We start from the raw sequence: 25,320 nt of genomic DNA on the forward strand, positions 1-25,320 counted from the left end.
ACCCAGTGCCCAGCATCCGGCCTGGCACCTAGTGAGTTTTCCTTAACTGATCCTTAGATGGACAGAGAGACGACGCATGGACCGAACCCGGAGGAAGGCATTTGGGGCCAAGGCTGATGGGGCGCGATGTCGCACAGGGCAGGGCTGGGGCCGAGCCAGCAGCCGAGTGTGGGCGGCGTGGGGGTGCAGGGGAGCCCGTGCGTGGGCGCCGCGTCCTGGAGTGGAGCCGGCAGAGGGCGCTCCGGGCTCGATGGACACCGCGCTCCGACCCCTGCGGCGGCGCCACTGGGGGGGACCTTACGGGGGCCAGCGGGACACTTTCGGGGGGCAGACTCAGGGACGCCCCGCCCGCAGCCAGGTCCCCCTCAACCCCGTGCCACAGGGCAGTCCCTCGGCGGCGGGCCGGGGTCCGGTCGTCAGGCCCCGCGCCCCGGCGGGCAGCCCCCTGCCGCTGCGCGCGCGTGGGGGCGGCGGCCGCGGGGCACGTGGCTCGGGGTCCGGGCGGGGCGCCCCCGCCCGTCCCCGCCCGTCCCCGCCCGTCCCCCGGCGCCGGCCATCCCCGTGGTGTCCGCGGCCGCGGGGCCGGCGGGAGGCGGGGCGGCGCGGGCGGGCGGCGCCGCGAGGGTCGCGCGGGGGCGGCGCGGCCGGGCGGGGGTCGGCGGGCTTCCGGGCGGCGGCGGCGCGGCGCGATGTGCGAGCGGGCGGCGCGCCTGTGCAGGGCCGGCGCGCACAGGCTGCTCCGGGAGCCGCCGCCGCAGGGCCGGGCGCTGGGCGGGCTGCTGCGCTGGGTGGGCGCCAGGATGGGCGAGCCCCGGGCGCCGCTGGTCCCCGACGCCCCCGCCGCGGACCCCGGCCCCGCCGCGCCGCGCGGGGGCACCGCCGTCATCCTGGACGTGAGTACGCGCGGGCCGGGACCCCCGCCCGGCGGAGCCCCAGCTGGGACCCGAGCCCTTCCTCCCATCGGGGCCCGGCGGCACCCGGGGGGCCCCTCCTCCCTGAGCAGGAGACCCCGGCCACCCGCCTCGGAGGCCGCGGCAGGACCCCTACCCCAGCTCTCTGCGTCCCGAGCGCCAGCCCCCAGCCCCTCTGCGCCCGGGGCGGTCTCCGCCTGGACCAGGTCGGCCCCACTTCTCTCTTGGCTTCCACTTCCCGGGATCCGGGCTGGACCCCTGAGCCCCTGCTCCCGGCCACCGCCCCCCATTTCTGTTCTAGCCAAACCCTCTCTATTTAGACCTGGGGGGGGGGGGGACAGGAGCCCCTGGCCGCCCCACCCCCGCTTCTCTTCCCCGGATTCCTGCCCGGCCCGATAATTTTTGAGACCCCCCACGCCCCTGGCTCTTGCCCTCTTCTTTGCTCTGGACCCCGAGTCTTCCCGTTCTGGGCTGCAGAGACCCTTGGGCCCTGCCCATCCACGCGGACAGCCAAGTCCCCACTGTCTCCTGTCTGTGGACCCAGAACCATCGCCCCCCACCCGGAGCCCAGTGCTGGGACCCCTCGGCTCCCCACCCGCTCCACTCTGAGCCCCTCTGCCCGCCGTTCCTTTCCCCACCACCCTCCCTACCAAGAGCTCCATCCTTCTCCCCCCTCCTAGCTCCCCACCCATCCTGACCACCCACAGAGCCCACCTCACTCTCCCATCTTGGGTGGGGGAGGCTTGGGGCAGCAGGAGGAGGGGGATCAGGGAGGGCGCGGGTCCCAGTGGGGATCCTGTGCAGCTGGGGGTGCCTCTGCGTGTGTCACGGGTTTCTGTGATGGTTGTGGGTGTTTCTGTGTGAGTGTGTGCACATATGTGTCCCACGCATCGCATCCCTGCAAGTGGAGGGACCTGGGTTTCCTGTTTCCTCCTCCCTGATCCCATAGGTGGGTCTCACTGGAGGGCTGGAAGGGGGGGCGTTCTGGGGCCTTGGGCGCACACACCCACTTGTGCATGCTTGCACACACACACAGGGCACGCAGCTACACTGGCTGAGCATGAGTGAGCTCAAAGTCCCAGGCAGAGGCCGCAGCACAGCCTCCCCTGAGAGAAGCCCTGCCCGGCCGGCCAGCTTCTGCCTCCTCTGCCTGGCCATGTGGGCTCGGGGCTTAGGTGTGCTCATCTGTGAAGCAGGGAAGGGGCTGGGGAGGTGCAGCCTCACCGGGTGTCCACTGTGCGGTGTCAGGACTTTCCTTAAGGATCTCTGCCCAGTCGGGAGCAGCCGTGTGGGTGCCCAGGCTGGGTCTCGGGGGGCCCGGCTGGTGTGGGAGCTCAGCAGGGGAAGCAGGGAGGCAGGCAAGCCTCCCTGAGTGCTGCCTCAGGCCGACTCCACACTGGGCTTGGGAGGGCTGGGACACTCCTGCCCTGTCACTTGTAGGGGTGCAGGGTGGTTAAGGGCATCTCTCCTTCGCTCCAGAGTGAGGACTGAGATAGATGGCCAGAGGGGGTGGCACCTCCCACGTAGCTCACTGGGCCCAGCCAGACCCCCTGGTATCTGGGAGAACACGGGGGGCGGGGGGGATTGCTAGTGTCACTGCCCTCCTTGGGGGTGGCTGAAATCAGCCAGTTCCATTGGGTGGGGGTGCCCCACACCCTGGAATCCTTCTGACTTCATTGTGCTGGTGACTCAGCCCTTGGGGCCTGGTCAAAGTGCACGTTCAGACTCGGTGGGTCCAGGGGGGCTGACTCTCTACATGCTGACAAGCCCCAGGTGGGGCAGCTGCTGGCCCTGAAACCTCACTCTGTGGGTGGTCAGGTCACTGTGGTGGTTGACCCAGGTCTGCTCCTGAGCAGCAGACCCTTGGCTCTGAGGTACAGCCTGGGCTGAGGGGCTCTCGAAGCCCCCGGCCGTCTTCACTGCCTGTCACCAGCCTGACCTTGAGGCCGGTTGTCTGGAGAGGACTGCAGAGTGCCTGGTCTCTGGGTTCAGGCTGGGCAGGGCCTGCCCCCCATGTCCACAGCTGGTCATCTGAGCTCTTGGCCTCCTGCCCTCACCCACTCCCCTGTCCAGACAATGGAGTTGTCGTGCCCTTGGCTGGTGTCGTGGCCACACCTGGGGGACACCTCCTGCAGACCTCACCCAGCCTTCCTGGAGAGGCCCTGGGGTTTGGAAGGGGTGTGGGGTGAAGCCGGTGCCCTGTGGGACCCTGCTGAGTGCCAGGCAGCGGGTGGGTGAGCCGTGGGGATGTGTCCGGGCACACCTGCAGGGATGTGTGTGGGCGTGTGAGTGCAGGGCGTGTGGCTGCCACAGGCAGGCCGTGGGCAGGCTGGAGGGCAGAGGGAGGGGGTGGCCCTTCCGAGGCAGGGCCTCCGCCTGCCGGTCCTTCCCTGCCCCCGGGCCCTGCCCAGGTCTCCTCTCTGGGCCGGAGCTTCTCCTGGGGGAGGGCGCCTGGCCCCTACCAGCTCAGGGCCGACCCCATCTCTCTTCTCTGCAGATTTTCCGACGTGCGGACAAAAATGGTGAGTTACCTCGCGGGCTGTCCGCTGAGTGAGGAGCAGGCTCTCTGTCCTGATGCTTCACGGGGACGGGATCAGGGGTAGGAGACGTGGACAACCTTGAACCTAAAGGCTCTCGAATCAAAGGCCAGGTCCTGGTGCTGCCCTGGGCCTGGGTTTCCCACCCGCACAGCGGGCATCCCCGTAGCGTCTGCATACCCGGGTGCTGTGAGGGCCCCGGGCTGGGCCTGTGATGCTGAGCACCACAGTCACCGTCGGGCTCAGAGCATCCCTGTGACCTCCCCCAGGATGCCCTGTCCCATCTGCTCCCAGGCTGGTGACACCTACCCTGCCTGCTGCCCTGGGCTCAGGGAAGAGCCAGGCAGGAGCTGTGGGCACCAGGGAACTCGGTGCTCCTTCATGGAGCCCCATCCCGAGCTGGGGTCGCCCACCCCAGGGGTCCTCCCCATGCAGCAACCGCGGCCGCGGCCGCAGCCTGGTCCCCAGCATCTCCTCCCCTGGGGTCACTGTCAACTGTGGGGTGGAGCGCAGGCACAGAGGTCCTGGAGAGGTCTCCTGCCCAACCCCATCCCTGCGTGTGAGGCCAGCTCAGGGTGAAGGCCATTGGCAGTGACGCCAGGAGGGGAGGAGGGGGAGGACGTGGGAAGATTAAGTGGAGCCCAAGAAATGGCCGCTGCACTGGGCCTGCAGAGCCTCCACCGGGAGTTGAAGGAGGCCGGCGTCCTGCTGCAGGGCTCTGGAGTGAGTCCCTGGGCGTGGGCCTGGGGCTGCGGGCCTGGCTGCTCCCGCAGGTGGGGATTTGGGTCTGTCCCCTGCCGCGGGGCTGCTCGCACACTCAGGGCCGCAGCTGAAGGGTGATTGCGGGGGAGGAAGCCTGCCCGCCCCGGGAGCCCCGCTGTGGGTCCACACTCCTGCCCCGGTGCGTGGGATGTGCCCTCCGTGCCCTTCCACCCTGTGGGAGGCTGTTTCATTCCTGCAGCCACTCCTCCTCCCGGGGTCTTGTGTGTTCCCACCACTGCCGTGTGGCCATGAGGGGTCGTCACCAGGGCTAACGTGGTGTGAGATGCCAATTCCAGTGGGAGATTCCAGGCTCTGGGCCTGCAGGAGGTGAGGCTGGGCCCCTCCTCTGCCCCTTGCAGGGACAGTGCGTGGCCAGCCTCTGCAGCACCTCTGCCAGGGATTCATGTCGTGGCTCAGCCGCTGACAGCTGAGCAAGAATGTCACCAAACTCAGGGCCTCCGTTTCCCCATCTGAAAAAGGGGACTGTGACACCCACCCCAAGGGCTTATGGGCAGAGAGGAGCTCCAGGCTTGGCTCCTACGAAATTAATCGGCTGACGGGCATTGAGTCCCTTGGAGAAGGGCCACCTATGGGCGTGGCTGGTCAGCAGGCGTTTGCTGGCCCCCTGGGCCCCCTGGAAGCTGACCCCCTGTGGGTTGCTGGCGGTCCCCAGACGCCTGCAGTGTGTCAGGACTCCTTGGATGAACTGCTCCCCTTTCACGGATGACAAAGCAAGGTGTGGGCAGCAGATGGTGTTCTTGAGGTGGGCAGGGTGCAGGTGGGGTTCTGACTCAATGCTGGAGGTTAAAAACAAGGGGTGGGGGCAGCCACGGCAGTAGGTGTGCGTGGCGCAGGCGCAGATGATCCAGATCACAAGCCCCTGCGACCCTGCTCAGGCACCTAGGGAAGGACCCCAGGGTGCGTGGGGGGGTGGGAGATGGGCGTGCAGTGTCCACCCGGGCTGCAGATCAGAGGGCATAGGCCTCAGAGACTACAGCAGCGAGGACCTGAGGGCTGGCCTGTCATGGGGGCACCCATGACAGAGTCCGGCTTGGCCAAGGTCCTTGGAGTGGGGACCCTGACAGGCAGCCTGGGATATGAACCCCAAAGGTGGCACTTGAAGGCTGGCAGAGAGGTGAAGGCCAGCCACCCTCTCCCCCCAGGGCCAGGGACACCAGGCTCTTGAGGTTTGAAAGGCCACTGCCTCGGGCCAAGCTCGTGCTAATTAGTGAAGACCCCTGAGAAGGCCCTGCTCGGCTTCTCTGGCGGAGATGGCAGTGCTGGCCGGCCGGGGCTCGGCTAATTGGACCCGAAGCCTGGGGGGAGGGTGTTTTGCCTCATTAACTGACACAGGTTCATTAGGCCCGTGGTGGTTGATGTTCAAGGTAAATGTCAGCTGAAAGCCTTTGTGGTGGGAACGGCCGGCGCTGCCTCTTCTCCCTGGTGCAGAGAGGACCCAGGTGCTGGGACAAAGAGGAAGAGAGGGAGGCGGGTGCTGCAACCCCGCTGTGCCTGGTGGCCGTCAGACCTAGCAGATAGCCGCAGCACGTCCAGGCCTGGCCTCAGCTTCTCCCCCCCCAGGACAGGACTGCTCACCATCCCCCGCCAGAAGCAGTGGGGGCACTGTGCTGGCCCTTGCCGAGGGCTGGGTAGATGAGGGGTCTTGTCACAAGACCCTGGCCTGGGTTGGCCTGAGGCTCTGGGCTCAAGCTACAGCTGCAGGACCTGGGTTTGTCCCTAGAAAGTGGGGTGCTGGGCCTCGGGTGGAGAGCCTGGAGCAGTGGGGGCAGGGAAGGGGTGCTGGGGGAGGCTGCCCCCTGCCAGGACACCTGGACGCGTCCCAGAGCGCGAGAGCTGGCTGGAGGTCTCACGGTTGCCTTTGGGGTCTTGGTATGTAGGGGCTTGTGTCTGAAAGGTACAGATGCTTCCTTCCTCTGCGACACCACGTCCCCCTCTCCCAGCCCGATCCCTTACGGCCCCCAGGGAAACGCGGGGAGCCGCCGTGGGCCTGAAGGTGCCCTGAGTGTGCTGTGGGCCTGGCAGGGCACCGGGTGCAGGCAGAAGCATGGGCTGGGCCTTTAAGCTTTAAGAATGATTTCCATTCTGAACCCAAGAGGGCCTGCCATATGCAACTGGGCAGGTCGTGCCCTGCACAAGGGCCCTCAATCCCCGGGGACAGAGGCCTCGGGTCCAGGTGGCACTCCACTCCAATCCTGGGCTTCGTCCCTCCGCAGGGGGAGGGGCGTCTCTGATCACACGCAGGTGCCGGGACTTGCAGGGATCTTCCCCTTTAGCAGCTGACTTTGATTGCCGACCCACTGGGGCTTCGTGGCCTTCTGCCCATGCTCTGCAGCTTTCCTATAAGGTGGGGCAGGTGTGGGGCCAGCATGCCGAGTGCTCAGCAGGTCCGCCCGGTGGAAGGAGCAGGGCGGACACGCAGGACTGGAGTCCCCCTTAGCTGCCTCCCTCAGTGGCCCAGGCTGACCTGATCCCACCAGACCTTCCTGGTGGGGCCAGTGGTGTCCCCTACAGATAAGTGCACACAGACAGCAGAGGGGGAGAGGGGGAGGCGAGTGCAGGGCGGATGCATGTGACCCTCTTCTAGGGCCACCCACCACCCCAGACCACAGCTCTGCAGGCTCCTGTGGTGCTGGGCTCGGCCCTGCCCGGCACCTCCTTCCCTGGTGGTCTGGCGCCTTGAAAGATGTGTTCATGGCCAGAGAGAAAAGTAGTGCTGACCATGGACAGGCGTCTCTGGCCGCCCTGCAGATGGGCCCAGTGGAGGGGCTGGGTCCTTCTTCAGAGTCAGGCCCGAGGGCCGGGGTCTGCCGGTCACTGTGGAGAGACCAGGTGGAAGCAGTAGGCGTTCGTCAGACCACAGGCTCAGCTGCACCCTGACCTGTGGCGTGTTGCTGGGATGGGCGGAGATGGGACAGAGGCCATCCTGGAGGCGGACACTCCGTTCTTTGAGTGCATGCAGATGGCCGTTTTGCAGTGAGCCCCAGAGGGTTAGCTGTTGTAGCACTTGTTGGTTGGAGGGTTGTGGCTGGGTCTGGGCCTCCCTGGGTGAGTCTGGGATTCTGTGAACTGGAGTTTGCTGATTAACTGGAACGGCTGGACCTATCTGGATGGGGGGGTGCGCTGGGCCTTGCCAGTCTCATCTGTAGATGCCAGCTGCTCTGCTGTCTTGCCACCTTACAGATGACGGGAAGCTGTCCTTGGAGGAATTCCAGCTCTTCTTCGCCGATGGCGTCCTCAACGAGAAGGAGCTGGAGGACCTCTTCCACACCATCGACTCCGACAACACCAAGTGAGCCCCGGCCGGCCAGGGCACGCGCAGCCGTGGGCAGCAGCTGTCCCTTCTTGTCCTGAAGCCAGCCTCGTTTCCCAGGCCCCTGTGAGGCAGGGCCCCAAAACCCCCAACCGTGCTCGTCCAAAAGTCAGATCCATGTGGCCTTCACTGCCCGGGCTGATGTGGGGAGTGGACAGGTCGATTCTGCATTGGCTACTGTCACAGAATTGGTCTTTAGTGAGCATCTTGGCCAGGCAAGGACAGCCCTCAGCTCTGCCTATACACGTGGACAGTGAGAACGGGCAGTTGGCAGTGATGTCACCCATTTCTGACCCCGCCCTAAGCCAAAGCCTCGGGCTTTCTCCAGCCCCAGCCTGGACCCTGGTGTCGAGCTGCTGGCCTCGACCTGGACTCCAATCCACTCCAGCTTGGCCCCCACCTCCCCCTGCAGCTAACTGAACCCCTCTCCCGCCTGCTCACGACCCAGGCTGCACCTTGAGGAAGGCTGTCCCTGTCCTGCAGAGCCGGGACCCAGAGGCAGTGATGCCTGGGCTGGGGCCACCCCCCATCCCTGCCTCTCCCCACCCCCGGCTGAGCCCCGCTCACTGCCCTCCATTCACTTTGTGGTCTGTGGGCCTCAAGATGAGGACAGGTGGGCAGATGGCCCCCACTGCTGCCCCCTCCCCTCTGGAGAACGGAGAGGGCATGGCGCGTGGTTCACACGGGAGGGCAAGGACGGGCTGCTGACTCTCTCTCCCCCTCTCCCCAGCCACGTGGACACCAAGGAGCTGTGTGGTAGGTGCCCAAGATGGGGTGCAGGGGGATGGGAGAGGGCCTGAAGGAGGGCAAGGCCGTGAGGGGCACGGTGGGCTTGGGAGGCCGGTGGGAGGGGCAGAATCCGGGTTACCCCGCCTTTCCCTTCCCCACCAGATTATTTTGTGGACCACATGGGAGACTATGAGGATGTCTTGGCGTCCTTGGAGACACTGAATCACTCTGTCCTCAAGGCCATGGGCTACACCAAGAAGGTCAGTTTTCCTGGTTGTGTGACGACAGGGCTGGGCTGGGCTTGGTGGGGCTCCTGGAGGGAGCTCAGATAAACCGTGGAGTGAGCGGAGCAGCTTGGTGAACGGCCCTTTATGCTTGTTTAGGGCATGAGGCCCCTTCCCACCTAATCGGGATGGGCAGCAGCTGGGACACCCATCCTTGGGCAGGTGCCACACCTGACAGATTCGTGCCTTTCCTTAGCAGGCCTACGAGACTGGAAGGGAGCCCTGGGTTCATGCATCGGCACGGCACCGACTCCAGAATCGGTGGTCTTATGGGAGAGGCAGGGAGCCCCCGCTGAGCTGGGAACTGTGGGCCGTGGAGGGGCTGTGTCCTGGAGAGAGGGCCTGCCCACAGTCCTGCTGCCTCGTGTCCACCTCGGAGGGTGGGGACAGGGCAGTGGAGCCAGGCGGCAGGCTGGGTGCCACGAGCCTTCCCTGGGGCCTCTGTGCCTTCTCCCTGGAGCCCTGACGGTCACAGCACCCTCCACTGCCCCGGGCTTGCTTCTCCACACCCACAGGGAAGAGCCACGGAGCCGTCCTGAGGACCTGCGGAGGCTGGCGCGTGCTCAGGCCCCGCCCTCCGCGTCTCCTTTGGTCTCAGGGCAGCCCCCGTGGTGGTCTTCACCTTCCATTTCATAGCTCTGGAAACGGGGTGCACAAAGGGAACCCAGCAGGGTCACAGCCACAGCTTCAGGGACGAGGAGGGGAAACTGAGTCAGGGCCTGCAAGACAGCGCATGGCAGGAGGGGAACCGGAGGGCTGTCAGCAGGGGTGGGGGCAGCCGCTTGGGCACACGAGTCCAGGCCCACCAAGAGGGAGCTGGAGAGGGCCCCAGGGGACACCTGCAGGAGCCAGGGCTACAGCTCACCAGAGCTCAGGGAGGCCATGGTGGCGGAGGCTGGGGAGCTGAGCGGATGGTGTCCAGCAGACCTGGCTGAAGGGCCCGAGCCAGTCACTTCCCTTCCTGAGCCTCATTTGCTCCCTCTGTGAAATGGGAGCTTCCATCTCACCATCTTGGGGAGGACTGTGGCAGCTGCTTAGCACAGGACCTGCACCGAGCAGTGCGACCGGCAGTTTTCATCATCAGGCCCCTGTCGTGTGCCCAGCGTGGTGAGCTGCTGCCCGGTCACTGCCTGGGTACACATGCTCTCCTGGCCCACCGTGCCGCTGCTTGAGTCCTGCTGCTTTCGAGTGTATTTTAACACCGTCTTGGAGTGACCCCCTGTTCACGTGGGTCTTTGAGCGCCTTCTGGCCTGAAGCACTGTGAGGGCCCTGGGTCAGCAGGGATTCTGGGCCAGCTACAGATGGCCCATGGAAGGCTGCCACACGCCCCTGGGTGCTGTGCAGCAGGGCCCCTCCGTGGCCCTCTCTCCTCCTCTGGGAGGGGGCCGCTCCCTGGCAGGGTGGGGTGGTGCTGCTGTTGGCCCTGGTTGGGCCCCCAGACCCGGCTGCAGGCCCCCAGCCAGGAGGGGGTCTACCATCTCCTGTGCCGTGCAGGCCAGCCTGGCCACTGCCCCGGGAACTGTGCACCAGTGGCGGGTGGGGGCTGTTGTCTGTGGCCTTGGGTGGCTCCCAGGTCCTCGAGGTCCTCAAGGTGGTGACTGCCATTTCTTGAAGCAGCCCTCGGGTGTGCTCTGTTCTCATGTCCCCTGGCTATAGCTGACCGCGGGCATCAGGCACCCGTGGTCAGCAGCCCCACTCACAGGCCCTGCTGCGCGTGCCTGTCACGCTGGTGTGTCGCGTTTCCTGGATTCTAAGGCGCGGCGCTGACGCCCCCCAGCTGCCTGGTTGTGCTAGATTTCCAGTCGCCGCTCTAGGATTTTTCCACTAATTATGATATTAATGCCAGCTCTTATTTTGGAATCTGTTCCAGCCTGTTGAAGAGAGGCGCCGCCTGCCTTTATTAGATGCTGTCCTAGGAGGGTAGCGAGTTCTCTCAACGCCACTGTGGTGTTTTGTTTTTTTAACCATTAAATGATCTTGCTCGAGCTCTGGATGGTGGGTTCTATTTTTAGACTCCGGTATTGAACAGTCTGTGGCTCCCTGTGATAAAGCCTCACGGGGACTTCGTCCTGTGGCCGCTCTGCCCAGTCCTCAGCACTGGCCCAGTGTCGCTCAATCTCCTCCAGGAGCTGAGGTGGGTGTGGCTCCAGGGGCCTCTGCAGGGGCTTCTGGGCAGCTTCTGTGCGTGAGTTGGCTCCCCAAACCCAGGATCGGTCTCTACTCAAAAACAGAAGTCATCTGTGTGCTCGGGCTAAGGTGTTGCCGGAGGAGGGTGTGTTTTAGTAGGTACTTTAAGGCAAGCCCTGTTTTCGTTAGATTTTTTTTTAACTTTTTATGTTCATTTTAGTATATTTTTAAACAAAACTGCCCTGGATGTGTTTGGTTTTATGATCAATTACACATGGCATGGTCTTTGGACTATTTTTTTAAAAATCTAAAACACCGTTTGACACACAACAGATTCGTTTAACAGAGTAAGAACAATCAAACATCTAATGTTACCGCTCAGATCTTATTTTAAGTTGATACCATTTTCCACATCTTAAAATCTTATATATTGAGGGCTGGGGTTGTGGCTCAGCAGTAGAGCGCTCGCCTAGCAGTGCAAGGCCCTGGGTTTGATCCTCAGCGCCACATAAAAATAAAATAAAGGTATTGGGTTTGATTACAACTAAAAAAAATTTACATATATATGTAAAATTTTAATTGTATATATGACAGGCCTGATTGAACTAGTTGTTTCTAACAAACAGCCCATTACTTTTATTTACGTTTCAAGATACGTTTTCTAATTGATGTGTCGTTGTTACAAGTTCCTTCCCCATTCCTGGGGTTTGCGGTTGTGGCTGTTTGCCCCCCCACCCCCACGCCCCGTGTGAAACGGAATGCTCAGGTGTTTTTGGTAACTCAGTTTGACCTTTGAGTGCTGTGTTGGGCCACCATGGGTTTGATGTGCCTTCTTTCGGTCTCGCTGTTCTCGGAAGAGTCTGCTGTTCTCATTCATTTCTCCTTTCATTGTTGTAATGAGATCGAGTGGACCATTCTGGGACGTGTGGAGGTTCTGAAGTGAATTTGCGGATGGTGCCAAATGGAGTGCTGTCAGTTAACGCTCTGCCAGGCAGGACCCACCAGCGTGCCTGTGAGTGCTGCGTCGTTCCAGGTTCTCTGCATCTTGCGGGGTGTTAAAAGCAGCTCCAAGACGGGATCACTTTTAGGTGGTCCCAAAAAGTGGACTAGACAAGACACACAGGGATCTTTTAGTCCGTTTCAGAGACTTGCAGTCGCTCCCTGGTGAGGTCCTGCGCCTCCCTGACCACCGTGGTCCGACTTCTTCTCCCTGTGGGGCGTGGAGGGCTCATTCCTCCACTGAGCTGTTGTCTCGTCACCTTTGTATCCAAATGTTTTCCCTTCGTCTCAGCCAGGAGGTTTGATGCGTGCAGACTTCCGTGATATTTTTATTGTGTAATGGTGGGTATTCGGCATGAAATTCTAGGATGTAGCGCTGACCTTTTAGATCACCCGACCCCAGCAGCCCACCACTGTGAACACTGAAGATTTTTACCTTTTCATACCTTTTTTCCACGTGCATTTCTTCAATGTTTTTAATATCATCCCATTAGAAAAGTTTATTTTCTGCTTCTCACTAATATTTTGACAGTTCCCCCGTGTCACTGAAAACCTTGAAAGCATAATTTTAAACGCCCCTATTTGGATGGGCTCGTGTCTCCTCTACTGTTGGGTGTACTAGGCCATTTCCAGGTTTTGGCTCTTAACCAGGTCCTGGGCGCGCGCGCTCACCGTTGCTCTCTAGTGTGGGTTATGGTCATTGAGGCATCGTGATCTGCTGCCGCGTCACACAGCTGTGACACCTGTGGCAGTTCCTGCCGCGGGGATCTAACTGTGGCGCCTCCTGGCCTCACGGTGTCCCTCCTCATCTGCGTGGCACTTTCTCACTGAGGCGCTAGCTCTGCGGTGACATTGATCCAGTGCTCTGTGCAGAAGCTCTGTGCAGCTCTTTAGAGCCCCTTGTGCTCTGGGGACGGTGCGCCCTGGCAGATCACTGACCCGGGGGATGGGCCGCCTGTCCCCTGGCTGCTGCTGTGGTCTCCTGTTCTCCCGGTTTTTTAACCCTTCCTCATCTCTCCTACGTTCTTCCTCTTGATGGTCTGCTGCTTGTTGATCAGGACTGAGAAGTTAAAAATCCTCATCGTCGTTTTACTAGTGACGTTTTTAAAGTACTGGTCACCCTTAGTGGCATTTTTATACTTGGCTAATACAAAATGCTTTCTGTTCCTTTTGGGAATGAAGGAATCTCTGAGATCTGGGCTGTTTTTTAATGGTCTACTGACTTGATGCAGGGTCACTGGAGTTAGACTGTCCGGTTCACTTAGGGACCCGTAACCTGAAGGCTGGAGCTGCGTGGTCGCAGGTCCTGTGGGTACCGCTTCCCTGGGCCGAGCTTCAAGCCTCGGGCTTATGAGCATGCTTTTCTGGGAAGATGCTCATCTGGTGAAAGTCACAGATTCACAGGTTGCTGGATATCTCCCGTCTTCCTGCATGTGAGTGACCGTCGGTGAGTGTGGAATTCGGAGCTCTCCTTCTCCCCCTGCCATCTGCAGAGCTGGTCTCTTGGCTGAGGCTGCGATTGTGGCGGAGGAGGAATCTGGAAAGCTTCCTCTGCGCCCTGGAAGACAGCTTCACAGGCCAGGCCATTATTGACCCGTCCCTGTCCCGGGGGGGGGGGGGAGGGTGCCTTTAGCCCACATCCTCAGCTGGTTTCCGGCTATGCCACTCTCCAGCAGCCTCCTCTTATGTGTTCCATTTTTTTTCTACCAAGTTAAGTCGTCTTGTTCATTTGTCCAGAGTCCAGCGGTCACTGGGCTGTGTGTGGCCTCAGCTGTCCGCTAGGAAGGATAATCCATCACTGTGGTGCACCCAGCCGCCAGGGGTCAGTCCCCCGCAGCCCTGGCCGGGTGTTGACCCGGGACGTTCCCGTCAGAGCCTTACCTGCCTCCCTCCTCGGCCTCTGTCTCTCCACCATGTCTCCACTGTTCAGTTATTGCTAATTAATTCCCAGTCAGGGTGATGGATGGTTTAATTTGCTTTCCTTGGGAGCCCTGTTTTCCCTTGCAAAACAAAGTGCTGGAGCGGGTGGCCCGGACCTCGGGGGAGGCTGGGGAACACAGGGTTTGAGCAGCATCAATGTCGTCATCTCGTTCTCGAGTGGCCTGGTGAGCCGAGTCTTCCCATCTCCTGGGCAGCCTTTTGCAGCCAAAAGAATCTCAGTGATGAGAAGAGTTGGCGCTGGAGTCTCAGGACAGCAGGGGACGGTGCTTCACCTGGTCCTGGTCCTCAGCCTCCTGAGCTGCTCCCTCTCCGCACCCCCCACCCCCGCTGGGCTCTGCTCCCCCACTCCTTCTGAGCACTGAGCCTTGCTCTTTCTTTGGGGAGCCACTGTAACCCTCTGGCTGTATTTGAGTTTCTTCTGTCATTTCTCTTTAGCAACATGATACTCAAGAGCCCGAAGAATTCTCCTTGGAGGAGGAATGGGGGAGCCAAATCATGACAAGTTTTTCCCTGATGCTCTGTGACAGCAACATAAACACCACTGCTGATCAGTGTCGTGCCACTGGCCCCGAGCACCAGCAATAATATCATGATCATTTCCTCCACCACCAGCACCACCATCATCAGCACCACCACCATCACTGTCGTCACCATCACCATGACCATCATCGCCATCACCATCATCACATCACCATGACCATCATCATCACCACCATCACCATGACCACAACCATCAGCACCATCAGCACCATCACCATGACCATCATCATCACCATCACCACCATCATGACCACAACCATCAGCACCACCACCATCAGCACCACCACCATCAGCACCACCACCATCACCATGATCATCATTATATTCACCATCATCATCATCACCACCACCATCATCATCACCACCATCACCATGACCATCATCATCACCACCATCACCATGACCACAACCATCAGCACCATCACCATGACCATCATTATATTCACCATCACCACCATCACCATGACCACAACCATCAGCACCATCACCACCATCACCATGACCATCATCATCACCACCACTACCACCATCACTGTCATTATCATAACCACCACCACCACCACCATCAGCACCACCACCATCACCATGACCATCATTATATTCACCATCATCATCATCACCACCACCATCACTGTCATCACCATCACCATGACCATCATCATCACCACCATCACCATGACCACAACCATCACCACCATCACCATGACCATCATTATCACCACCACTACCACCATCACTGTCATTATCATAACCACCACCACCACCATCATCAGCACCACCACCATCACCATGATCATCATTATATTCACCATCATCATCATCACCACCATCACCATGACCACAACCATCAGCACCATCACCATGACCACCATTATCACCACCACTACCACCATCACTGTCATTATCATAACCATCACCACCATCATCATCACCATGATCATTATCACCATCACCACCATCATCACGTCACCATCACCATCACCACCATCACCACGACCAACATCATCACCATCACCTTTATCATACCAGCTGGTTATTATTTGCTGTGACAGGTACTGGACTGAGCATTTTACGTAGATGTGGTCATTGAATCCCCATTACAAGTTTGTAAGATAGAGTACAGTGGCCCTGTTAGACTCCAGTAGGCCGCAGGCTGGTAAGTGGTAAAACCTGGGTTAGAACCTTGATGTCCGAGTTCATGCCCTGTCTTGGGTACTCTACAGCCTCCAAGATGCAGAAGCAGTAGAGTATCCCCTTCCCCCTGCAAAGCAAGGACACTGACCCCAGGTGCCTCACATCTCCACGTTCGGTCCCCACCCCTTCTCCTCCATGTCCCTTCCCTTCCCTCCACAGGTGTATGAGGGCGGGAGCAACGTGGACCAGTTTGTGACCCGCTTCCTCCTGAAGGAGACGGCCAATCAGATCCAGTCTCTGCTGAGTTCTGTGGAGAGTGCGGTGGAGGCCATCGAAGAGCAGACCAGCCAGATCCGGTGCGTGGACGGGACCCTGCAGGGTCACTTGGGGTGTGCCGTGTGCACAGGCCAGCCTGCTGCACTGGGCAAGCTGCTCCTCTGGGCCTCCGTGTCTCAGGCTGCAGCACGGGAGGATTGTATACCTAGCTGCTTCTCTGTCACCGTGAGGAGCGGGTGAGGTGGGCTATGCCAGATGCACACCTGGTGTGCACATGCAGGGCCTGCACAGGACAGTTAAAATGCCACTGGAGACGCATAGGCTCGCTGCACCCGCCTGACACTCACCGTTGGTGCAGAGTGACCCTGTTGTCTGGCCCCCTCTTTATGGTTAAGAGCGTCCCATGCCCTGGATGAAGTAGCGAGATCAGCCTTGCTCTTGCTGGACTCCGGCCTCCAGGCCCAGCCTCCTCGCCCACGGAGAGACTGGGCCATCTGTGGGAGGCACTGAAGAGGGGGTAGAAGCAAACTGAGGCTCTCCCGGGAGGACCGAAAGAGAAGTGAAAGTGGGTGGTCTTGTCACAGTGTCACTCAGTGTTTAGTAAGGACTTGTTCCTGCCCGGAGTCCCCTCGTGGTGCCAGGTGGAGACTGTGTGTCTGGTTCCTAGAGAGGGGCACTTTTCTCCTTCCCTTCAGCAGCGCCAGTCCCGGGTTGAGGCAAACTCTCCTGCCCAGTTCTGCCCAGGGCAGCTGATGTGCCAGTGCAGAGGGGAAAGAAAATTCACAGGTGGCAGCAGCCGCTGGGCAAAGCCCCGCTCTAGAGGGCTTGGAGTTTCTACAGCCTCAGGCACAGTGCAGCCGGGGAGAGGGCTTGCCCTGGGCTGGGAGTTCCGGGTGTTTCCCGGCTGGCATGGAGCTGCCTCAATCAGATGTGATCGCAAAGGTGCTGACTGTGCCCAGCACCTGGGAAACCTAGGGTGCAGAGCCCAGGCACGGGCGCTGGTGGGAATGCCGCGCGGAGGCAGAGCTCTGTGTCTGTCGCCAGTCTTGATCCGAGAGCCACTCTGGAAGCTGACGCCTGGCTCTCCTGTGCTGTGTGTTGTTTTCCTGTCCTGACCAGGACCTGCCCTTTTCATCCGCTGTGGCTCGCGGGTCCTCCTGTGGTTCTCACAGATGGCCGCCTGCACCCGGCCTGCTTCCCCATGTCGGTGGCTACACCGGCCGCCCCCCGGCCCCCCTCCTCCCCGCCCCCCTCCCCGGGTCCCTGGGTCCCTGGGAGCAGCCTGTTTCCCCACCCAAGCAGTCCCTCAGGATGTCGTGTTCCAGGCACAAGCCTCGGGTTCAAACTCCGCAGCCGGGGCCTCCCACTTAGCCCTTCATGGTCTAAGGGACACATTTAATTTGCTGCTGCTTTGTAGAGCTGCCGTGATTGACACCCCAGAGCCTTTCCCACTCCCTGGGGAGCCAGGTTTGCTCCATCCACACAGGAGAGCCGTGCTGAGCGGTCAGGGTTCACAGGAGACGGATTCCAGAGTGAACCAAGGCAGCGATGATGCTTGGTGACGGGGTGTCGCTGCGGCAGGCGCTGGCGGGTGTGCGCGCTCCATCCCTGGCCTCTGTTTCCCAGCAGCCTTGTGCATGAGGATTTGTTTACCAGGCGTTTTTCAAAGTCCCTGCCATGCACAGTGCCTGTGAGCCGTGTGCAGGCAGCCAGCTGGGCCCCAGGTCAGTGTGCATGGGGGAGGGGTGCAGGGGCGGGAGAGGCTAGGATCCCAGTTCTGTCCTGCCGTGTCCCCACTCTCAATGTCTTTTAGGACGCCCGCTTTGGGGGTCTTGTAGTGCAAGCCCAGATCCCCCACACCAGGAGGCACGTAACCCTGACTGGCAGTGGGGCAGGGAGGGGACTTGGTATCCGCACAGCCTGGGCCCAGCAGGTGCCTGGGGACGCTGTGAGCTGCTGGGCAGGAGGTGGGCATCTGCCCTAGCCTTGCCCAGCCAGGTTCTGGCCCTGGCTTGACCCCAGCTAGCCTTGGCCAAGTCACCTTCTTTGTGGACATTGTTTCCGCCTCTTTCAAAACGGAGACCAAGTCGCCCATCCCAGGGGACAGGAGTCCGCAGGGTGCACTCTGGGCACACTGCAGCCACAGTTGGTGCTTAATAAGTGCCTGTTGAAGCTGCTGAATGTGCCCAGGGTCCTGCAGCTGTCATCATGGTCTGTTTCCCCACTTACACTGCAGACAGAACCACAGCAAGCCCGACCACGGTGGCATGGGCACCTGGTATGGAAGCCCCTCTCCTCCCCACGCCCCCAACCACAAGCTCATGGCTGTGGAGCCAGGGAAGAGCCTGCCACCTGGTGAGAGAGCTGTGGCCCTGGTGGGGAAGGGGCCTGCCTGGGAGCCTCAGGACACTGAGTGCCCAGGTGGGGCCTGGGGAGGGCTGGGTGCTTCTACCCCAGGCCCGGCCCTGCTTACCACCATGTGCTTCTCTTAGTCACTGGGGACCCAAAGGAGGAGGGTCTAGAAGTCCAGATCAGCCGGCTGGCAGAATTGATTGGGAGGCTGGAGAACAAGGTAAGCCCAGCCCGCCGCTGCCTGACACCCCTTTCTCCACACACAGAGCAGAGTTAGCTTGGAGATCAGGGCAGGAGTCAGGGAGCCATGGGACGGGTCCCCCTGAGGTGAGGCATGGGGGTGGAGAGCAGACTAAGGATGGGCCCTGGCCTTGAGGACTGGGCAGGCACCCCAGGAGCAGAGTGGCCAGTGGGGTCCCGTGCTGCCAGGGGACATCATGGCAAAGAGGGCTTGGCGCTGAGGTAGCAGTGGCCTGAGCAGGTGGAGCCAGGCAGTGGCATCATGGTGCGTGAGATCCAGGACAGTCAGCCCCAAGGAACTGGCCACCATAGGAGATGGACTGAGCACAGCGTGGCACACCCACAGGTGGGGGAATGGCACAAGGACACAGCCTTTACAGGGTGGCTTGTGATCAGTAGAGTCCACCACACGTGCCTTGGGGCTCAGGTGGCTCGGGGATCATCTGTGGCGTTGAATTCTGGCCGTGCCACTCACCGGGTGCTGTTAGGATTAGGAAAATGATGTCCTGATGGCTGACCTCAGAGCCAGGCTCCCACTTAGCACTTACAGTTAGCAGTGTCAGCAATTATTGTCACCAAAAGGCTCCAGGTACACATCCACCTACGGGACCTCCGCTAAGGGTGTGTCACGCTCTAGGATTGAGGCGACAGCACTTCTACTTTTCTGTATTTTTTCACGTCTTTTGCAAAGGACACTAGTACTTCGGTGGGCTTGGGGTTGGGGAGGGATCACGGGATCGGCTTCCCACCCGAGGGAGGCAGAGCTGGAGGGAGGAGGCCGACATCCCGTCGCAGGGAGGAGGCCGAAGCGGGATCCCGCCCCCTCACAGCCAGCTGCCGGAGTGGGAACAGCTAGGGGACCCTGGGCCCGTTGTCATAACAACTCTGCGGGGGCCTTGGGAGGGAGGCTCTTTGAAGCTTATTTTTAGCGCTTGGCTCGGTCGGTCGGTCGGTCGATGGGTCGCTCTAACAACGCGGCTGGCTGGTAACCAGGGAGCACCTGGGCGTCCTGGGGGAGGGGCGGGGCCTCCTCCCCTCCCTGTCTCTGGTTGGCCCAGGCCATGAGCAGGGGCCACTCCGGGCCCCCGCAGGCCCACCTGAGCTGGCTCTGGGCCTAGCCGGCCAGGGAGGGTGAAGGCTCTGGGGCGGCAGACTTGGAAGCCAGAGGGAGCCACTTGGGGCCAGGCGCCCACAAGCATGGTTATAAACCCAGAAACGGGCTTGTCCCTGCTGGGCACTCCCTGGCCACTTGGAAAGCACTTTCTCTGAAAGCATGACCTGGAGAAGTCGGGGCTCTCCCGCTGGCTGTGTGATTTGTGGAACCGCCAACGTGCAAAGGCCCCGCGGGGGAAACACCAAGAATTGTAAAGTGGGTCACGCTGCCCGCTCCCCCGCCAGCGGTTTCCCTTAACAGATGCGCTTCCTACATGCCCTTGCGTGTGTGCACGCATGTGTGCACACGTGGTCCTGTGACAGTGGCAGTCTGTTTTCACGGAGGAAGGACAGGGATAGCCAGGAGCAGCCCTGACTGGGTGCCCAGGCTAAAGGAGGATGAACTGTGGCTCTCATATCAGGTGGAGAAAGACCAAGACGCAGAGAACCTGCTTTTGTGACTTCAGGGCCCAGGGCTGAGCATCTGGGAGTGGGCCCTGTGGGTCCCAGGCAGAGGAGACTGACAGGCTCCCTCTCCAGCCTTCCTGGAGCCTGCCTGGCAGCCCTCCTGGGGAGTCGGGGAAGTCCCACGATGGCTCAGGGATCCCTTGGCTTAGGGCTGGTGGAGGGCCGCCCCCTGCAGACCATTAGGCTCTTGAGGCTCCAGAGGTTAAGACGGGTGACTCCCAGAGCAGCAGCGGTGGCAGGGACAACCATTGCTGCCTCTCCTGAGGCCTCCCAGCAAGGCCAGCACTCCTGGCCTGCCCTCCCAGTGCCCCCAGGGGACAGAAGGATTCTCTGCCACTTCCTATGGTGGGTCTCCAGCCTTGCTCCAGGGCCCTCTGAGGTAGCTCTGTGCATGGACCACAACCAGCCCTGCCCAGCAAGGCCTGGCCCAGGAGTGCCCATCAGCCTCGGGGATGTGGGCAGTGGGGCGGGGCCCTGTGTGCCCCCGGTGCTCCGGTGTCGTTATGGTCCTGGAGGCCACCCTGGTCGAGGTGGCCTCTCAGGCCTCACATGTGCTTCGTGGTTTCAGACACTCTGGTTTGACCTGCAGCAGCGCCTGTCAGATGAAGAAGGCTCCAACATGGTGAGGCCCTTCCCTGAGCCCCTGTCACCCTCCCCTGCCCAAGCCAGGACCCTCAAGATCCATCACCCCTCCTGCCTGGGACCAAGATGGGCAGGAGCAGTCCCAGCAATGGGCTGCAGGACCCCACAGGCACCCTCCCTGGAGTGAGCTCAGGTCAAGACTTTGATGAAGGGGTGTGGCCGGGAGCCAGATGGTCCACACACTCCTGGGTGCTTCTGGCTGAGTCTGGGGACCCATGCCCCAGGCAGCCTCCTTCCGCCCTGGGGATGCTCTATGCATTGGGACTTGGCTGCTCCAGCCAGTTTTCATACATTTGAACAAAAACTGTAGGGGTGGGCTGGGCTGGGCCAGGCCAGGCAGAAAGGTCCCGGCAGGGAGCCCAGGGGAGGAGGCAAGGCCCAGGCTCAGTGCTCTGTCCTGGCAGCACCTGCAGCTTGTCCGGCAGGAGATGGCCGTGTGCCCCGAGCAGCTGAGCGAGTTCCTGGACTCCCTGCGACAGTACTTGCGGGGCACCGCTGGAGTAGGGAGCTGCTTCCAGTGAGTGAGCCTGGCAGGGCGTGCTGCCAGGCGGTGGAGGGAGGGGACGGGGCAATCCCTGCAGCTGTAGCAGATAACTTCTGCTCCCTCATCTGTAAAGGGAGCTGCTGGCAGTGTCCCTAGAGGGTGTCCAAGGAGGTCCAGGAGATGGGGACCTCAACGCAGGACGATAGGGTCCTCGGCTGTTGTAAAAAAGAACTCCACAGTGTCCGACAAAACAGATTTATTCAAGAAAGTAAGGCACAGGCACCGAGAGTGAGATGGGCCCTCCCCTCGAGGAAGGTATGGGGGTGGACGTGGGAGGTAGGCGGGATGACAGTCTGGTGGACTGGCCATGCCGGGATCTTGCTCTCCAGTATCTGGTCCACAGCTGTCCTGGCCTGGAATGTGCCTGGTTACAGGTTTCTTAAGAGATCCTATCTCCCTGTGCTTCATCTGTGCTGAGGGTAGACTGCACAGGGCAGTTCTGATAAGTGACTTTCCAGTAACTGTAAGATTGTGACGATTTGGGGGAGACCAGCTGGGGAAGGAAGGTGGGAGGCCCGAGGGTGAGGCTGGTCTCCCTTTCCTTCCTGACCTTGTCTGAGCTTTGCCCCAGCAGACCCCGCCCGGGCCCACTGGGACTGAACGCGGCCCGAGGGGCAGGAAGGGCTGAGCCAGGCCAGTGCCCCTCAGCTGCATTGCTGGTTCAGCAGCACAGGCCAGAGAGGGGCGGAGGGGAGACCTGAGGGTGTGCACTGACCTTCCAGCGCGGAGGCTGGCCCACAGCAGTTACATCCAGACACTGGGCAGCCCCACCCTCGGCCCTGCCCCTGAGCCTGCAGATGTGGCCAAGGGACTGTGCCCTTGCTGCTGGTGGTCCGGAAGGTCCAGGCACGTGCCCTAGGCTCCCCGTCTGTCTCCACGGCCAGCCCTCAGGCCCTGCCTCTGGGTGCTGCCCGGCTTCCCTCTCCAGGGCTTTCCCCGACTCCCTTCCTCTGCCCTCCACGTCCTGAGGGTCTGCTGGACCCTGGGGGCCCCGCTGCAGCCAGGCAGGTAGCTGTTCGGTTTTTCCTTGGTGGGAGAAGACAAAGGTGATGTGAGTCAGCAACAGGGGTCTCAGGGGCTCTGAGGGGAGGTGACCCGTCCTGTGCAGACAGGGGGGCGGAGGGACAGGCCCCGTCTCTATGGACACAGTACGTAGGCAGGAGCAGGCTCCGCCCCTTCTTTGCCCTCTGAAGACAGGCTGGGTGCAGCAGGGGTCGCCCCGAGGAGGGTGGGGGGCCTTTGCAGGAAGGGGCAGAACCAAGGGGGTTTGGGGGTGGAGGGGTGGGAAGAGGGGGTGCTCCTCCGGCTTCAGAGACTCCATGGAGGATGGGGCCTCTCCAGCAGGAGCAGGTGGGAGGACACAGGGTCCTGAAGGCCGCATGGACCCTGTTAGATTCCTGGTGCTACAGAGGGGCCCGCTTCCTGGCCAGTGCTCTTGCAGATGGTCTTCACCATAGGAGACAGGAGGCCAGGCCCTCAGCCCTTGGGGCCCTTTACCTCCACTTTGGTCCCCAGTCCCTCTGGAGGGGTGGCACTGTGGGGTGCCTCCCCACCTCTCTGTGGGACACATGTCCTCACTGTGGCTGGAGTCTGCCAGGCTCAGTCTTCCCACCTGGCCAGAGGCATCGTCCCCCCAAACCACAAGTGTGTGCGCCCAACATATGCCACCCTCACCCCGTGATGGTGGCACTCCGTAACACTCAGCGGAGCCCGGCCCCTGGAGATGACCTGCCAGTGGCTGGGAGAGGGCTAGGGCTGGTCCCAGGCAGCATCCCGCTCTCCACATGACACTGGAGCATAATGAACTAAGGACAGATTAGCAGCCTGTCGGGTGAAGCCAGCCTGGCACTGCCTGTGAGCCCCTCCACTACTGCCAAGTGGGTGAAAGAGGAGAGGAGGGTGGGGGGACAAGGACAGTACCAGATGCTGTGACCGTGAGGAGCCATCCAGCCCCATCACCGTGGTTTCCCGGAGGCCCCATAGCCCTGTAGGATCTGCTCCATTTGCAATGGGGAGAGTGATAGCCAGGTCCCACAGGGGGCCCGCCTGGCCTGCAGGGTGTGGAGCCCAGGGTGGGGCTGCTGGCTGGGCTCCGGGACCGACACTGGGACGGAGCTTGTGGGAGCAGCAGTGGGTCCGGGGTGGGCTTGAGCGAATGCCAAGGCCTGCAGCCTCCCCCTAGCCTCCGCCAGCCATGGCATGTCTGGGTAGTGGGGTCAGGGCCGGTCCCGGCCCGCCGCAGGTTCCCTCCCTCTCCCCCCCAGCATTGCCGCTGTGAGGTTGTTGGACGGCTTCACCTTCGTCATCTATGAGTTCTGGGAGACAGAGGAGGCGTGGAAGAGGTGGGTACAGCCGTGTCCCTGGGTTGCTGGGGCTGGTGAGGTGGGCTGGCTGGTTCCGTGGCGGAGGGACTTTGGAGAGGCATGGAGAGCACTGTGCCCAGGTTCTCCCAGCACGAGCCCCGGCCCAGCCTGTGTCCTGGACAGGTGGCGGTTGCTCAGGTGTAGGGAGCCTCCCACACAGGGCAGGCTCCTGAGCACCCGTTCCAGGCAGACCAGCTCTGCCCAGCCCCTGGGGCGCCTCGGTGGGTGGGTTCAGAGTCCCTTGTGCCCTGGATCCCCTGATCCAGCACCCTCCTCTGGGAAGCCCTGTTGAGCTTCTCCCATTGGACAGCTCCCAGCGTCAGAGCCTGACTCGGAGCAGGTAGCGGTGCGGTCAGCTGCTCCCTCCCTGCGCCTGGCCCCCACCCAGTGCTTGGTGGCAGGCGGTGGTAGGTTGGGGGTTCCATCTGTGGCTGTCACCTGCTCAGAGCACATCTGGGGCACCTTGCTGTCCTCCCTGGGTAGCAATGGGAAATCCAACACCGTCCTGAGGTTTCTGACTCACCAGATGCTACCGCGTCCCTCCAGGTGTGGGTGGCTTTGCACCCCAGTCCTTCCTCCCTGGCACTGAGGGATGATTAGACTGAAGACCTAGGGATGCTGCAGTAGCAGAGTGACCACAGAGGAAGACAGTGGGCTCCTCTGGGGCCAGGGCCCGGGCCCTGGTCAGCCTCACTGGTGTTGTCTGTACAGGTGGATGGCAGTCCTCCCTGACCCCTGGGTGACCTTGAAGGTGGAGGGTCCTTGTTTCCAGGCAGGCCCCACCTGGCCTGGGGGCATGGGCCTTGCTCCAGCTGGCACCCGGCCTCCTACTCTGCCCAGGAGCCTCGGAGCTCCCATCCCAGACAGAGCTGAGCTCGGGGGTGGCCCACGTGGTCCTGACTAACCTGTTCCCGGGGCGCAGGCACCTGCAGAGCCCCGTGTGCAAGGCATTCCGGCACGTCAAGGTGGACACACTGCGCCAGCCCGAGGCCCTCTCCCGGATCTCAGTGCCAGGTAGAGGGATAAGGGCCAGCACTGGGGAGGGCTGCCCAGCTCCCAAGTTCCAGCTGAGGAGGGCCCAGTCCTGCAGTGACTCTCCGCCACCTCCCTACCGGGAGCAGAGCCCCATGCCCAGTCTCGACAGCCACGCTGGCATAGGGCTCAGGAGAGGCCCAGGCCCACACCCCACCCGCCACAGAACAGGGGGCCAGGCCAGGACTCAGAGCGGGCGGAGCTGGCCCTCTGCAACCCTGGGCCAGCGCAAGTGAGGCACGTGCCCGAAGGGCCAGGTGGAGAAGCGGATGTGGCCCCAGGTGGGGGGGGGCGCGCTTGGCCTGCCCCCTCTTCCCCTGCCAGCCGCCCCCTCCTCAGAACACAAGGGCAGGGGCTGCGTGCTCACCACCCCACTGACTCTCCTCCCGCCTCTAGCCGCTTGGTGCACCGTGGGCCGAGACTGACCGCCGCCGAGGCTGTGGAGGCAGCACCCCTCTTGTCAAGGACGCCCCTTTTCTAGAAACTTTGGTACAGTCTTTTCAGTCTACTTCTAAACAAGAATGTATTTCCTCTGCGGTTTGAAGTGAAGAGGACCCCTGCCCCCACGTCCCCTGCCCCCACCCGAGCCGGCAGGGCACTGTGCTCTGGGGGTCCCCCGAGGCTCCTGGGCTGGCATCCCCACCGACCCTCCTGCCCCCCGGCTGGCCTCGAAAGGCCGGCCCTGGCTCAGCAGGACTAGCCCACAGCCGCCTCTCCTCACCCCCCCACTCCTGACATCCCCTCCCGTGGCCCTGTAGTGCCCAACCTAGGCCTGGGTCAAGCCCAGAAGTGGCAGTAGTGAGCGCCACACTAGGTACCAAATAAACCCTCGCTGGGAACAGCTGTGTGTTGTGCTTCTGTGTCCCCTTTCCCGAGTGAGAGCTGGCCGCCAGGATGGCCCCGGGTTTGCCACAGACCTTAACCCAGACGCCTGGCCTCCAGGTCCTGTTTGCAG

The 25,320-nt window shown here is 61.7% G+C and overlaps 1 protein-coding gene across 1 annotated transcript; it reads left to right on the forward strand.

The window, feature by feature from the left end:
• The first annotated feature begins 665 nt into the window (after positions 1–665).
• On the forward strand, positions 666–25,030 carry NECAB2 (N-terminal EF-hand calcium binding protein 2). Its single transcript, XM_081275110.1, has 13 exons — positions 666–893; positions 3,409–3,433; positions 7,412–7,520; positions 8,272–8,297; positions 8,433–8,530; positions 15,516–15,652; positions 17,809–17,927; positions 18,065–18,144; positions 20,353–20,406; positions 20,831–20,943; positions 23,235–23,312; positions 24,256–24,347; positions 24,762–25,030. Exons 1-13 carry the CDS (start codon positions 690–692, stop codon positions 24,788–24,790), a joined length of 1,164 nt encoding a protein of 387 aa, XP_081131236.1. The 5' UTR covers positions 666–689; the 3' UTR covers positions 24,791–25,030.
• Positions 25,031–25,320: the final 290 nt, after the last annotated feature.

This window comes from Spermophilus citellus (assembly GCF_964194105.1).
Source record: "Spermophilus citellus genome assembly, chromosome: 18".
Lineage (NCBI taxonomy): Eukaryota > Metazoa > Chordata > Mammalia > Rodentia > Sciuridae > Spermophilus > Spermophilus citellus.

What these genes read in the sequence shown, in the direction of transcription:
- NECAB2 (XM_081275110.1), top strand. Translation starts at nt 690, where the DNA reads ATGTGCGAGCGGGCGGCGCGCCTGTGCAGGGCCGGCGCGCACAGGCTG. An exon ending in CCGACGTGCGGACAAAAATG is followed by an intron (nt 3,434 to 7,411) that starts GTGAGTTACCTC and finishes GCCACCTTACAG; the next exon opens with ATGACGGGAAGCTGTCCTTG. An exon ending in AGGGAAGAGCCTGCCACCTG is followed by an intron (nt 17,928 to 18,064) that starts GTGAGAGAGCTG and finishes TGCTTCTCTTAG; the next exon opens with TCACTGGGGACCCAAAGGAG.